Genomic DNA, 16,268 nt, shown 5'->3' with positions numbered 1-16,268 from the left:
CTCATCTCACATGCTAGTAAAGTAATGCTCAAAATTCTCCAAGCCAGGCTTCAGCAACACGTGAACCATGAACTTCCAGATGTTCAAGCTGGTTTTAGAAAAGGCAGAGGAACCAGAGATCAAATTGCCAACATCTGCTGGACCATGGAAAAAGCAAGAGAGTTCCAGAAAAACATCTATTTCTGCTTTACTGACTATGCCAAAGCCTTTGACTGTGTGGATCACAATAAACTGTGGAAAATTCTTCAAGAGATGGGAATACCAGACCACCTGACCTGCCTCTTGAGAAACCTGTATGCAGGTCAGGAAGCAACAGTTAGAACTGGACACGGAACAACAGACTGGTTTCAAATAAGAAAAGGAGTACATCAAGGCTGTATATTATCTCCCTGCTTATTTAACTTATATGCAGAGTACATCATGAGAAACGCTGGACTGGAAGAAACACAAGCTGGAATCAAGATTGCTGAGAGAAATATCAATAACCTCAGATATGCAGATGACACCACCCTTATGGCAGAAAGTGAAAAGGAACTAAAAAGCCTCTTGATGAAAGTGAAAGAGGAAAGTGAAAAAGTTGTCTTAAAGCTCAACACTCAGAAAACAAAGATCATGGCACCCGGTCCCATCACTTCATGGGAAATAGATGGGGAAACAGTGGAAACAGGGTCAGAATTTATTTTGGGGGGCTCCAAAATCACTGCAGATGGTGACTGCAGCCATGAAATTAAAAAACACTTACTCCTTGGAAGGAAAATCATGACCAACCTAGACAGCATATTGAAAAGCAGAGATACTATTTTGCCAACAAAGGTCCATCCAGTCAAGGCTATGGTTTTTCCTGTGGTCATGTATGGATGTAAGAGTTGGACTGTGAAGAAGGCTGAGCACCGAAGAATTGATGCTTCTGAACTGTGGTGTTGGAGAAGACTCTTGAGAGTCCCTTGGACTGCAAGGAGATCCAAACAGTCCATTCTGAAGGAGATCAGCCTTGGGATTTCTTTGGAGGGAATGATGCTGAAGCTGAAACTCCAGTACTTTGGCCACCTTATGCGAAGAGTTGACTCACTGGAAAAGACTCTGATGCTGGGAGGGATTGGGGCCAGGAGAAGGGGACGACAGAGGATGAGATGGCTGGATGGCATCACTGACTTGATGGATGCGAGTCTGAGTGAATTCCAGGAATTGGTGATGGACAGGGAGGCCTGGCGTGCTGCGATTCATGGGGTCGCAAAGAGTCAGACACGACTGAAGACTGAACTGAACTGAACTGAAGGAATGAAGTACTGTACATGCTACAACTTGTACGAGCTTTGAAAAAATTATGCTAAGTGAAAGAAGACAGTCCAAAAGGCCACATATTATGCTTCCATTTACACAAAACATCTAGAATAGGTAAATCCACTGAAACAAGAAAGCAGACGTGGTTAACAGGGATGGTGGAAGGGAGAATGCAGAGTGTTGGCTTCACGGGTGTAGGTTTCCCTGTGGGTGATGGAGATGACTTGAAACTAGACAGGTGCAAGTGGCCAATCCTGTGACCTGCTAAATACCACTGAAGTGTACACTTTAAGATGGTTAATGGTTAATTTTATGTCAGGTGGATTTTACTTCAATGTAAAAATGAAATTCTAGAAAAGTGAAAGACAAAATCTGCCAGCCCCGATTTTTTTATTGTTCAATAGATAGAACTGCTTTGTCAAGTTGCTGTAAAGTTTTTGTTTACTCTTAATTCCTTTGCTGATCTCCTCTTAGACCAGTGACAAAACATGCCGAGCCCCTACCTTGGGGACCACTGCCCTATGAGGGGGTGTCCTTGGGGATCCCCCCCACCTTGCTTACTCAAGAGTCACTGCTATTATCCTGGACAGTTTTGCCCCCCCACACACCCAAGACCAGCTTATCTTAATATAACCTATTATAATAACCTCCTTCTTTAAAAAAGAAGAAAGGACTTTCCTTGAACTCACCACCTTCTCCAGGTACTGCTCCCCTCCCAGTAAGACTCCTTCGGGAGCTGTTTACACTCACTGCCCAGACGCTTCTCTCCCATGTGTCCTTGAACGCACAGTCAGGCTTTGGTCCCCACCTCCCCACCACACTGGCCACTCATCATCCTGATCACTGACCATCCTGATGGTCACTGGCCACTGATCATCCTGATCATTTCTACCTTTCAACAGCCCATGGCCAATTCCAGTCCTCATCTGATCTATCAGCATTATTTAGCTGGTTCACTGAAATGCTTTCTTTCCCTGCCTCCCTAGGTACCTTCATCCTACCTCATGGGCAGGAGAAGGCACCTACCTGGCTCTACCCTTTGCTGGGCCTGCTCATCTACCAAACCTCTCAACCTTGGCAGGCCTCAGAGCTCAGTCCTCGGTCCTCTATTCTTTGTCTACACTCACTTCTCCAGGTGATCCTACCATATTAACTTCAAATAACACCTACATACTGAACTCTCAAGTTTTATTTCCAGCAGTGACACTTCCCCTCAACCTCAACTTCATTCATCCAACCCCTAACTTGAAGATCCACTTGGATGAGTTATGTACATCTCACACTTGAGTGAAAGTCACTCAGTCGTGTCTGACTCTTTTCAACCCCATGGACTGGAGCCTCCCAGGCTCCTCTTTCTGAGGGATTCTCCAGGCAAGAATACTGGAGTGGGTAGGCACTCCCTTCTCCAGGGGACCTTCCCGACCCAGGAATTAAACCCAGGTCTCCTGCATTGCAGGCAGATTTTTTTACCATCTGAGCCACCAGGGAAGCACACTTAAGATGTGCACAATTAACCTCCTAATTCCTGCAAATTTGTTTTTCCCGTGGACTTCTTTACCCGAGTAAGTGGAAACCTCAAGATCCTACTTGATCAGATCAAAAATTACAGTCATCCTTCACTTCTCCCTTTATGTCACATCCCAAATGCATCGCCCAATCTTTTGTTTCTATCTTCAAAATGTACCTAGAATTCAACCCTCCCATACTCCCATCCCGACTAAGCCACTGCCATCTTTTGCAAGAATTACTGCAACAGTCTTCCAGCTGGTCTCCCTGCCTTTACCATGCACCCCTACAGTCTGTTCTTAATCAAGAGCCAGAGTGATCTTTAAAAACCACAGGCAGACATGTCACCCCTTTGCTGGAAACCCTCCAGGGGCTTCCCATCTACTTGAGATAAAAGCCAAAGTCCCTGCAATGGTTCACGAAGTCTTACACACCAAGGCCTCACCATTTCTGACCTATGTCCTTATACTTCTCAGGACATAGAAGGAGAAAGAATGGATCCTAGCCTTTTTGCAAAGAAAAACATTAAACAGAAGCAACACAGCAAAAGTAAAACTTTCTCTGTAATTCCTTCCCTCTCTACATTTCATTTTCATGTTACAATCTTCACCAAAACCATAAGAAAACCTTGAACTTGGACACATGTATTTAGATAGCAAAGAGAGGTTTAAACTTACCTTTAAAGAAACCAAAGAAAAATGGATTTAGTGGATACATTTATACTTAAGACTTTACAAACAAAACATTAAATCTACTGAAAAGGCTGTTTTTCAAATTACTTATAAGTCCCCACATAGGATAACTGATATACTATTTACAAATCATTATTTGTTAATGCAACCCACCATAGGACCTCAACTCAAACCTGGTAGAACTGATAAATGTAACTGGTAATCAGCCAGCCCCTACCACCTTCTCACAAATGACTATCTTGATGCCCCATCCCTGTCCCCACATCCTGTCACCAGACTCACCCCACTCACCAGAGGGCGTAAACGGCCCCCACTTGTATCTGTGCCGACGATAAAACTGATGCCCCAGGAGATGATCCTAGGGTGTTCCTAATGATCCTAACTTTCTCCTTCTCCATCCCTTCCCACCTGCTTTATAAAAGTGTCATGCAATGTAGAAACCCAAGACACCAGATATTTGGAAGTTATAAAACCATTATTTCTTTAAAAAATAATCTGAGACTTGGATTTCCTATTAATTCATATTCTCCTTCTCCACGGCAATTTCAAAGCAGACATTGCTGAGATTCCACTGCATTTCTTCCTAGCTATCTCCCTCACGTCTGAAGCTTGCCCCTCCTGATTAATTATCAGTGAGTTAGAGGAGGACCAGAAGGCTACGCCTGAGGTCTCCTCACACCAGACTTTCAAGCACATGTATCGCCAGAAGAGTCCTAGGAAATTTTAGGCGTTATTGACCCAGTCTCTCACTATGGGCACTGGGCTGGCTGGTCTTTTTTTCCCCCTTTTTTCCCCTGTAACCTCTCTCCTTCTGAGTCTCTTCCTTTTCTGCCATAAATTCAAATGTCTACTGCACCTCTCCAAATTCCTTCCTCTCTGCTCTAATAAATTTCCTCTTATCTTTTTGTCTTACTGCCTTGCTCTGAATTTACACCTCTGTCTCCAGAAATGCCAGTGCTTCTAAAAATATCCCATTATTCCTAGAGCAAACAGCTCAGGCAATTTCTTCTCGAAAGTAAGTTTCAGTCCTAATTTGCTATATGAACAAACATTTCTTTAACTGCTTCATTCCTAAATTGTGCCCTGGCTTCCTGAAACAATGAGTTAGGAATCTGACCTTTTGTTTTGAGATGGTGTCTTCTTAAAGACCAAGCTTACTTACAAATCATACTTACTACAAATTACATCCCTTTGTTCATTCATTCCCTCAAACTGATGAATAACAAATACATATCACAGCAGCTAAAAAGGTATATAAGACGTTCCCTGTCCTTAAGGATCTTATAATTCAAATTACAGAATCAAACACAACGTGTAAAAAGGACCACATGGGCAAATATTAAATAGTATGAATATTTATAAAACAGAATTGTGCTTGTCCACTCCTGAAAAAATTATTATTAATAAAAGTCAAAGTGTAATCAACAATGTGTGATTCAGTCTCTCCATAGTTCACACTGTCAGTCCCCTCGACCTATGTATTCTGTACTAACAAAACCCTTTAATTTAGTATGGAAAATAAAGAGTAACTTTTCCAGATTTTCTAGACTTCACTGTTCTGAATTTGGAAATCAAAGCATGGTTATAATTTTCATTCTCGAAATACTCATTTTACAAAGAAGCCAGTTCTTTATAGAGAATCAAGCTATCCAGAAAACCAGCTTCTTTTGTCCAGTACAGAGTTATGTTCTAATAGTGGGTTTCTCTCCCAACTCACTATTGCCCTGATTCCTGAATTGTGACTGCTCCTTACTTTCCTAGATCAAAACGTGATGCTGAAATACAAAGAACTTAAAAATAGGACCTGAACACAGCAGCCATAAAAGATCTACCTACCATCACAGTGTAAACACTGGGGAGAAAGTTAAAACTGAAGTTGAGGAATTGCGTATTTCAGAGTGCTCTGTCAGTTAAAACAGTCATTTTTTATTTCCAAGCCATTATATCAGAGTTATTTGCATTGCTACTGCATAAACTCTGAGATCTATTGTATTCAAAAATGTTTTATTATGTTATTTCCCCCTGTGAAAGATGAATATACCTTCAATTTTACATTGGAAAAGTTTTGGAAAACTAGTCTCCAATACACACAGATTCATTCCACCAAAAATATCAGGACTTAACCACATTTAAAGGGCCCCTGATATTGCATACTGATCCTCCAGAAAATATATTTGTGGCTTCTGATGGGAGTCTCTATCTTATTCCCACCGCTCTATGTGCCGAGAAGAGAGAAACATGATACTGAGAATCGACCAAAGCAAAAACCATTCCATAACTAAGTACTTTAAAGGATACTTATACAGCCTTTCCAACAGCTGCTAACTGGTAAGCTGTTTGAGAGGACCAGAGACCCAGTGCTAGCAGGTATCCCCTCCACCTCAAATCCAGACTGTGTAACCAGGAACCTACCGCTTGCTTTGGCTTCCGAGTAAGAGGCGCTGTCCTCAAAAGTGAAGATCTGGGACATGCTCTGGCCCAGGTAGGAAGGAGGCGGGTAGTAAGAATGCATCCTGTACTGGGAACTCACTGCGTGGCGGTTCTCCGAGTTTTTCATCTGCTTAAGAAAAAAAGAGGGAGTATGTTGAGGCCACAGTTACATGTTTCAAGAATTACCCAATTCTTTAAATTAACAGAACAATCTCTTAAAGTTGGAAGTGTCCTCACCCATGAATAAGTATGCTCCTCCAGGGCACTATTTCTAGTATCTAAAAATACTAGAATTGTGCAGCCTGGAGTGCCTTTTCTATCCCCGGGTCCCCTCAAAAGTACCCCTCTGATGCCAACTGGTCACAGGATGCTGCACTAGTAAGTGCTTTTAGATCAGAGCGTGCTACTTGTGAACCAAGACAACCCCTGTAACACTGACCAGCACGTCTGATCAGGAACAAGTTATTTAAAATGTGAAATAATATTTCACTCCCTCACATGTCTCATGTGTAAAACTGGCATCTTACCCTTGATTATTTTTCAGTGTTCACATCAAGAGAATGTTTAAAAAAAGAATAAGCACACCCTGTGTGAGAGTCAGCTGGTATCTTCAACATGAGGCCACACTGGACACTGTCACTCAGAGCCCATTCCTGTCCCCTCCTGTGCTCTTCCCTGCAGCAAGGAACCAAGTCTGGGAGCTGAGGCTCTCAGGCTCTCCTGTCTCCAGGCTTCTGGAGGTGATTTGGATTCCACCAACAGGACATGAAATCTGGAAGGCAGAAGGCAGGCAAACGCTGCTCCTCTGGCAGGAGTGGCAGCTGACACTCAGCTAACACAATTTTTCCTGGCAATCAGACCCTGCCTTGGGGACCTCAAGTAGCTTTTAGGGAAGGAGCAGTGCCTGTAGCATTCTGACCGCTCATTCAAATCTAAGGAGATGGAACCGCCAGGCTTAACCAGGGTTCCCATTCCCGCTTTCCTAGCTCTTCCTGGCCACTTTCACAAACACTAGAATTATTTCAAATCCTGCACAGACCTGGCTGGTACAGACAGTGAGCACTAACGTGGGATCAGATCTACCAAGAACAGCCAGACCAATAGCTAGACTCTTACTACTTAGACTGCCTTTAAAAAACTAAATTCAGATGGTATTAACTTTATTTAAAAGGTCAACAATTTGCGACTGTTCAAGGATAAGCCAATTCTGTTTAAGAATTAAGAACTAATTTCAAAAATCATGTTTTTCAATCAGATCTTTATAAAGATAGATGATAAAGAAAATACTACTAACTTGGCAGAACCTGGTAGGATACAAGTAGGTACTGGGCTTCCTCAAGGTTTTCCATGAATGTCTAAATTCTGGACAATTTCCTACGGGATACAGGGCTATGTGTACGGCTGAACGTTATGGCTTTGCTTGGTGGAAAGGCCTAACTCCCTGTGCTAATCGAGAAGTTTCAGGCATTCATTTTTGACACTCCTTACTGCTCCCCAGAGGATGCTGGCTCTAATATGCGTGGATTATTTCTTCTTGCAGAAGCAAAGACTTGATTATTTCCCTACAAGTGGAGTTTATCTGGCAAGTTCCCTTTATCCTTTCTAGTTTGCTTTTCTGATACATATAAAATGGCATTTCTTCTAACTCTGTCACCTCATTTTCATTTTCTACCATTATATAAATCTTTCCTAAATAAGAGGGCAGGCAAGCTGTACTTGGACTCAGTCATTAAAGGCAGACAGTTTTTCCCCTTTGGCTATTTCCAAGTCAGAAACCATTAAGAGGCTATGAAATCATTTAAAGTGAGGATCAATGGTCAGTTGACTGCACAGACACAGTTATCAATTAAGACTAGTGCTTCCCAGGGCTCTCTTAATGTGTATTCAAACAGCCTGGGGATCCTGTTAAAAAGTAGACTCTGACTCAGTAAGTGTGGGGTGGGGCCTCCCAGAGTGACATGCTCTCAATCAGCGTCTCAATCAGGAGATGCCAATTCTGCTCAAGGGACTAAAATAAAGGATCCTTTCTCTCCTGTTTGCAGCCCATAGGGACTGTGCCCAAAGAAAGACCAATGGTTTACAGCCATCAACTTCCTACCTGAACTGAGAGAAGATGGGATGATGTAAAAAGCAGTTAAATTTTTTCATTCTTTTTCTTTTTATATATGAAATTCTCCAGAACTAAAGGATTTCCTTCAGGGGTCTGCTGTCATCTAGAATTGCTGCAGCGGAAGTAACAATCTCCAACACACCTTACATTAAAGAGCCATTTTTGCCTCTATAGCCCTGTGTCAAGCCAAACACAGAGCCTAAGTAATGAACATGCTGAATTAGAAACCAAGAGTAGACTTTTAAGTTCAGTGCCCTAATGTAACCCATGGAGTCTCCCACTCTGGGTGGGAGTTGGGCACCTTTTCTTCCAGTTTCACAATATCTTACAGTCAGCTCTTCAGGGAAAACGATTTTCTGTTTTTCCCATGTACAAAAAAACTGACAGGGCTTCCCTGGTGGCTCAGTGGTAGAGAATCCGCCTGCCAATGCAGGAGACAGGAGTTTGCTCCCTGATGGGGGAAGATCCCACATGCCTTGGAGCAACTAAGCCGGTGCACCACTATTGAGCCTGTGCTGTAGAGCCCACTGGCCACAACTGCTGAAGCCCCAGAGCCCATCCTCTGCAGGAAAAGAAGCCACCGCAGTGAGAAGCCCAAGCGCCACAGCTAGAGAAAAGCCCAAACGCAGCAACAGAGACCCAGCGCGGCCAAAAAATAATAAATAAAATTATATATTAAAAAAACCCTGACGGAATTTGACCCTGAAGGCTCTGCAAAGTACCAAATCTTGTTCTTTTACTACGAATTTTACTGTAAAGCTTTTTAAAAAAATTTTCACTAGAGCAGGAGTCAGCAAGTGTTTTCTGGTAAACGGCCAAAGAGTAAATATCTTCAGGCTTTGCAAGCCACGGGGTCTCTATAAAATCAGGAAATGAATGGGCATGGCTATGTTCCAGTAAAATTTTATTTATAAAAATGTACCCTAGTCCTCAACCTTACTCCCACTAGAATTCAGGGAGGCTGAAGACCCAGCATCTAAGCCTTGGTTCCACCCCTAGAGCATCAGATTTCAATGGTCTGGGATGTGGCCTGGGCCCCTAGAGCATCAGATTTCAATGGTCTGGGATGTTGCCTGGGCCCTGGGTTTTTTCAAAGCTCTCCAGGTAAATCCACTGTGACACCTGTGTTCTAGGATTACCTACGTATTTCCCACACCCAGAGAAGTATGAAATCCCCAGTATCCAGTAAAAAATACAAAAGGTTAAGTCTGACAAACAGACTGACCAACTGCTGCCAATCCCAATGTGTATGATATCTGAAAAGAGATTCAGATAAACCATGGATTTTTTTTCCTTTCAACTAAATCTTGAAACAAACACAATTTCAAAATCCATTCAGGTGTTTGTTTTTCCTTAATTCCTTTTCCATGTTTTCAGAAAGCATCATATATATCACCATATGTAAGACGCACAACCGCTGGGAAGCTGCTGTGCAACACAGGGAGCTCCACTCGGCACTGGGTGACAGCCTAGAGGGGTGCAGTGGGGAGGGGAGCTTCAAGAGGGCGTGCACATGTGTGTACTTAGGGCTGATTCATGACGCCGAATGGCAGAAGCCAACACAATATTGCAAAGCAATTATCCTCCGATTAAAAATAACTTTTAATGTAAAAAACTAAAAAAGAAAGCATCAAATAACAAGGATTATTTAGAAATAGGTTTTGAACTCAGACTTCTGATTTCTCCAGTGAATTCCCAGAAAACTGAGCTACAAAAGACGGAAAAGATACAAAGGGTCAGACTCCACCTGAGGTTATTAAAATGTGAACTTACTGAGGTCCCCAGTCACTTCACCTGCTCCTAGAGGAATAATCTACAAATACCCACCCATGTGACAACCTGGACATAAGCAAGAGAGCCGGGTCGACGCATTTCTAACTGCACATGTAAACCTCTGCAACATGAAGTTAAAACTGAGTCGTGATTCACCCAGAAAAGTCCAGAAAACAGCATGGAAAGATGCGATTTAAAACTCAAGATCACTTCTAACTTCCTCCTTAAAAAAAAAAAAAAAATCACAGTCTGCAACTCTAGGTGAGACAAAAACAGGTAAATAAGGAAACCTCTGAAACACTCTGTTTTACTTTAAACCAGCAGTACTCAGTTTGGGGAAACGTTTCCCCTGGGGACATTTAGCAACTTCTGGAGACACTTTTTTAATTGTCACACTGCGGCGAGTGTTGCTACTGGCCTCTAGAGAGCAGAGACAGCCCTCCTGTGCACAGGGCAGCCTCACAGCACAGAACTGTCCAGCCGTTTTGATGCCCCCAAGCTTGAGAAGCCTTGCTTTACACTAACCTAACACCACCCCCTGTCCTCAGCTCCTCACCTCCAGTAAAACAGCGAGTTCTACTGAAGGACACAAGGTGCTCACAAACCAAAGGTATGTTCAGCTCTGCTGAAAGGACGCACTTTTTCTTTCGTTTATGCAATGCTCCCTGTTTCTCCTCAAGATTTTATTTTTTTATTCCTTTAAACAAACAAACCAAGTAAAACCTAAAAGTCCTGGATTCCAGTGAATTATGGCTACTATTATTATTAGCATGTGGTAACTGGCAAGCAACAGGCATGTTTTATAATCTTATTACCCACCCCAGGTCTCTGAACCAGAGTATGACCTACAGATAGGAGCTGGGCTGGCGGAGAACGTGCACGGTATTAGTATTAAACCTGGAAGAAAACCTAAGAGCTTTGGGTTTTATTTTATTAAACTGTTGAGAACATACAGCGCAGTAAATCAGAAGCATAGGTTTCCTTCTTATATACCTCAGTCACCCTTTTTCTAAATAATAACAATAAAATCCCAACAGAATGTAAAAATGTTAGACCCCACTTCCTTAAAAAAAAAAATCCTAAATACTAGTCACTGGTGGTCTAGTAACACTTCAAATAGAAGAGTCTGGTCTCCCACTGAACCAAACACTCCATCCAGGGACCGACTAAAAGAGATTCCTCAAGACCAAGTACTGGTTTAGTTTATGTCAAGAAGGGCTGACTGCACAGAATTAGAGTTGGTGAAGAAAGGGAATGGTCTTTGTAAGAAGAGTGACTGTATAGGTTAATAATCCTAATTGCAAGGAAGGGGGGTTCAAGATGGTGGGGCACATGTACAGCCATGGATGATTCATGTCAATGTATGACAAAAACCACAATACTGTAAAGTAATTAGCCTCCAATTAAAATAAATAAATTTTAAAAAAAGAAAATAGGATTGTTATAGCATACAAAGCTAAGACCCCAGCTCTGTAATTTTAAGATGCACAAATATGACTGTATTTGCTTTAGTACTTTATATTAATAGTCTCAAAGTGTTTATATAATATTTTAATTGTATGTGACCATTTTCCATTTAATGTGATACACTAAATATTTCAGTCATTCATAAATAAAATGAATAATCCTAATTGCAAAACCTTTGGTTTTAGGAATAGAAAAATTTCTACAAAAGAAAGCTTCACATGCTGAAATTATAGGTCTTCTGGTGAGGTTAAGAGTGGAGGTTAGGGCTGACTTTTGCCCCCATTAAAAGATTTCTTTATTTTCTTTTAAATAATAATTGTATTTATTTATTTTTGGCTGTGTTGAGTCCTCACTGCTGAAAGGGCTTTCCTCTAGGTGCACCTACTGGGGCTACTCTTTGTTACGGTGCCCGGGCTTCTCTCGTTACAAAGCGCAGGCTCCAGGGTGTGTGGGCTTCAGGCTGCAGCATGCGGGCTCAGCAGCTGAGTCCGTGGGCTCTAGGGCGCAGGCTCAATAGCTGTGGTACACGTGCTTAGGTGCTCCATGGCATGTGAGGTCTTTCCGGATCAGAAACTGAACCTGTGTCTCCTGCAATGGCAGGTGGATTCTATACCACTGAGCCACCAGGGAGGCCTGGATTCCTTTAGTTTTAACAGAAGCTTCTTTTCAAACTATTTGAATGGGATGCCTGATCACACACTGAGTGTCTTCCTAGTCCAGGGACCTTATCTAGGCCAGGTGCTTCCCCTGAGAGGCAACTGCCCATCCACCTTCTTAAACAGGCACCTGATTTATCCTCTCAGACCCCACACGTCATGTCTGGAAGGAGTTATTTTTATATGATTGCTGTTATACACACAGTTCAGAGATTACCAGTTCAGAAATATCAACCAGCCCAAAGCTGAGTCAGCGCCACAAGCAGACTCCCCACAGCCACACTCCGTTCCTCTCTTTTTGCTTCCCTGGAAGTTAGTTCTCTCTCCTGACTTTATTAGGAGTTAACCTCCTCTGCAGGGCCCACCTTGCTTTCTCTAAGGTTCTACATTATGGAGTGCCTGCTACTTCCCTCCCTAAAGCCAGGAAGTGAAAAGGAAACAGGGAGACTGGCCTGTGATGACTCAGGCCCCTGGCCCCGGGCACTCCTTCAATGTGGGAAGGAGCTGTGCTTGAGGGTCGGCACTTAGATACTGGAGAACCTAAGAACAGTTGTCCAGAAATGGAAGAGACGCTCTTCCTCCTGAGAGGAGATGGGAGGGGGAAAACGCAGAGAGAAAGCATGTGTATGCAATATAGTAGAGAGGACGAATAATTTAAGAAATGATAAATCTAAAGTGTTGAAAATTGTAACCCCCATGTTGCCCAAAGTTTCAAACTTGCTAAAGCACATGGTAAAGTTTTGACACCTGCTAAAACAGAACTTATGTGGGCGAGCTCTTCAAAAAGGACACACGAAAAGCAGCTAAATTCCAGGCAAGACTAATAACAGAGATTTTAAAACATAAAAACACCATATGATGAACCAAGGGAAAAACATAAACTCTGGAGAAGACATAGAATAGGAATTCACGTCATTTTATAAACTTTAGAAGATGGGAATTGCATCTTAAACCAGATTACAACTGCATTTATTAGCACTCCATTTTGATTGTCCTTAGTAAAAAAAAGAAAAGATGTGACTATCCCCCCATTTACAAAAATCCAAGTTAATCTGCCAGAACTTGTGTTGCTCAGTTGGTTGTTTTCCCATCAGCATCCGCGGTACAGACAGCAGTTTACTCCCTTACACAGTGACCCTTTGTGCGTGCATGCTTAGCTGCTCAGTCGTGTCTCTCTGCAACCCATGGACCAGAGCCCACCTGTAGCCCACCGTCCATGGGCTTCTTCAGGCAAGAATACTGGAGTGGGTTGCCATGTCCTCCTCCAGGGGATAGTCCTGACCAAAGGATCAAACCCACATCTCTTGTGTTTCCTGCATTGGCAGACGGCTTCTTTACCACTAGCACAATGGGCCCCAAATATTTCAGCTGCTGCAATCAGCAAATATATATTTTTAAAAACAGTATGAAAAGTAATGAAATAAAACAAAGTTAAACAGAAATATGAGAATTCACTGCATACAATATGGAAAGAGCTATTTTATGAAATTTTAATTTTGTGTTTGTATGTAGGTACAAATACATACTGGATCACAAGATAAAACATTTCTTACTGTGGATCTTGGTCTAAAATGTCTGAAAGATACTGGTGTAAGAATTAGGTGAAGGGAAATAAGGACCTTTAAAAACAGGTACATAGTAAGAAAAAACAAAATTCTGGAAACGGCTCCTTTTCCTGGGAACTGGAAGGGTTTTATGCATTTCCGGGGTTAACAAAAGAGAAGGGGGGTTCATTTGGAACCAGCCTCCGGGACCAGCCCAGCGCTTTCCTCATTTTTCCTAAACCACAAACTTACACAGGATTTTCTAGCTCCTTTAGAGCTAGAAAACTTGTATTTGTCTCATTCACAAATCGAAAACCACAAACCCTGACTTTCCAACCAAAGTCATACAGAGACAGGCAGAAATGCATGCATCGTTCACATAAAAGCCAACAGGAAACAGCTTCAGTGAAAGAGCTGGTTTGTATTTTTAAATTTCTCTTAATAACTATCAAGACACAGTACGCTCCACTTTCTCTAACATGGATGGAAGGCTCTCAAAGCATTGCATACGCCTCTGTAGACAGGTGGAGGGGGCTTCGGAATGGTGACATCCTTAATGAAACCTTCCAGAGAAATGTAACTGGCAATACCTCACAGCTGGGGGGGTGGAAACCAGATACTTGAGTCCTCATGATGTAATCATCATGAACGCAGGAAGAAACTGCTCAGAAACATCAACAAACCTGGTTCCACTCACAAAGGAATTAGGCAGAGAAGGCAGCATGCAAGGCAAGTGGGCCTCGGAAGCGTCTCTGCTAAACTAGGCCACATTTCCCATTCTAAACGAAGGCCTATTACAATATATAATCTATTATATACTTAAATATATTTAAGTGAAATATGTGTAATATACAATTATATAAATATATTAAGTTTTAAACACACATTAAATATATATTTTATGTTTATTATAATATGCAATTATAATTATATATCTATTAAATATATAACATATATAATATGTAATTATAACATATAATAGGCTTATAATATATAATCTGCCTATTATAAAGGCCTACTCGCTGCCCTCGGTTTTTAATAACTCTTCATGTTTTCACTGCTCCAAAATCAAATATGAAACATTTTGGAGGGAGTCAGTCTGAAAATTAGAAGAAAAAAATGCCTGTAACCACAACATTCAGGAACTTTGATTTTAGAACCAGAAGTATCAGAGACATCCATTTCTGTCCCCATCTTGATAGACAAATTTAATTAACCTTTGCTACTCTGTTCCAACCTACTGTTTTAGACAAAACTAGTGACCCACAAACAATATGTTACCATCAGAATTTCAATGGCGGCGACACCAAGAGATATAGCCCTATCAGCAGTATCAGGAAATAAGCCACTTGGATTAGCTGCTCCAAGAAATATGGATTATATTCACGTCACACATGAGCTGTCAGAAACATTAGGATACTTTTAGCATAAATCAGCAGTGTGAAGGGCATCTGATGAGCACTGAGCATGACAGACTGCTTGTAGGGCGAGGTGAGCCTGTCTGGGGCCACCTTCCCAGTGTGAGCACATGTGTGCCTGTCCTTTACCCGAACTGGCATCAAAAACTGGAACACAGGCTGGTGAGCGCTGATGGGCACCACACCCAGTTCATGGTGGGTCAGGGGCACGGAAAGGCGCTTCCCACTCCAGACCCACAATGGGAGCCCACCTCAAAGTGACCAAGTGACACCGAGTGACTAGAGTGTAGGTGAGAGAGAGAAATTTAGATGTGGTTAATACTGTCAGTACTGGGACTCTCCTATTACCTCACATGTCAAGTCTCTGAAAACATTATATAAGATAGTGTATCTTATAATACCTTACATCATAAGATGTAATATAACCCCTCATGGTTTCATACCAGGAAAATCAAGGAATGTGTGCTGCCCCATGAGGAGGGCAAAGATACAAGGGCACTTGTACACTCAGCCAGGCAAACCAGGGTTCCAACTCCAGCCCCCGACTTGCCAGCCTGTGACATGGCAGGTTACTTCATGTCCCTGAGCCTCTGTTCCTCCACCCACAGAGGGGATACCAGTCCCCGACAAGGCTGGGTCTCAGGGCCGAGTGCAGCAGCAGGGAGGAAGGGTCCGGCGCCTGGCCGGCCAGTCCAGTAACTGTCCTGTCACACCCCCACCCCCAGGCCTCCTGCTTTGGGGGCCTCTGTGCAGGGCAGCACTAACATCCAAGGACCCTCTGTTGGGCCTTTTAGCACAGAACTGAGCCCTTTCACAGGTGTCAGGGACCTAGTAAAAGAGGGAGACAAAATTCTGCCCACTACATACTTCACAAGTTATTTTAAGTATATAAATGCTTAATATTTGAAAGAAAAATGTATTGTCTGAAATGTTTCTACTATTCACATTTTAAAAAGTTGAAAAACCAACAAGAGACTACACTGACACTATTAACTGGGGAGAGAGACAGAGACAGAGAAAACACGCCTTCCCATTTTTTGGTTGCATACCATTACCCAAGACATCAAAATGATTACATCTGCCTTCCTTCTCCAAGTATTGGCTAAGAATCACCAAAAAGAATGTTTTTGAAAAGAACTGTGATGGAAAAAGGAAGAAAAATGAAAACATAAAATGAAAAGATAATCCCTTTTCCTCTGTTCCTCGGTCTTTCTATGAACCCTGCTCCCAGGAGGTTGTGCATCTCAAGGAACTGCCTCAGGGTCAGGGTCTCCCAAGGAGGAGGTGCTGAGAGCAATCTGTCCTGGGTACAGGCAGGTACCCAGGGGTATACCCTCTGCAGAGCACTTTTTACAACAATAAAACTAAGTCAACCTGCTTCTAATTATCAT

At 42.4% G+C, this 16,268-nt stretch overlaps 1 protein-coding gene across 1 annotated transcript in view; it reads right to left on the bottom strand.

The window, feature by feature from the left end:
• Positions 1-16,268, bottom strand: part of DMRT1 (doublesex and mab-3 related transcription factor 1) — a 95,672-nt gene that overhangs the window by 34,966 nt on the left and 44,438 nt on the right. The window contains exon 4 of the mRNA XM_010860692.1: positions 5,892-6,036. Coding sequence (XP_010858994.1) covers positions 5,892-6,036 — 145 coding nt within the window. The remainder of the gene's footprint in view (positions 1-5,891; positions 6,037-16,268) is intronic.

Source organism: Bison bison, unplaced genomic scaffold, assembly GCF_000754665.1.
Source record: "Bison bison bison isolate TAMUID 2011002044 unplaced genomic scaffold, Bison_UMD1.0 scf7180017864469, whole genome shotgun sequence".
In the NCBI taxonomy this organism is placed as follows: Eukaryota; Metazoa; Chordata; class Mammalia; order Artiodactyla; family Bovidae; genus Bison; species Bison bison.
This window is presented reverse-complemented; position numbering and strand designations above follow the sequence as displayed.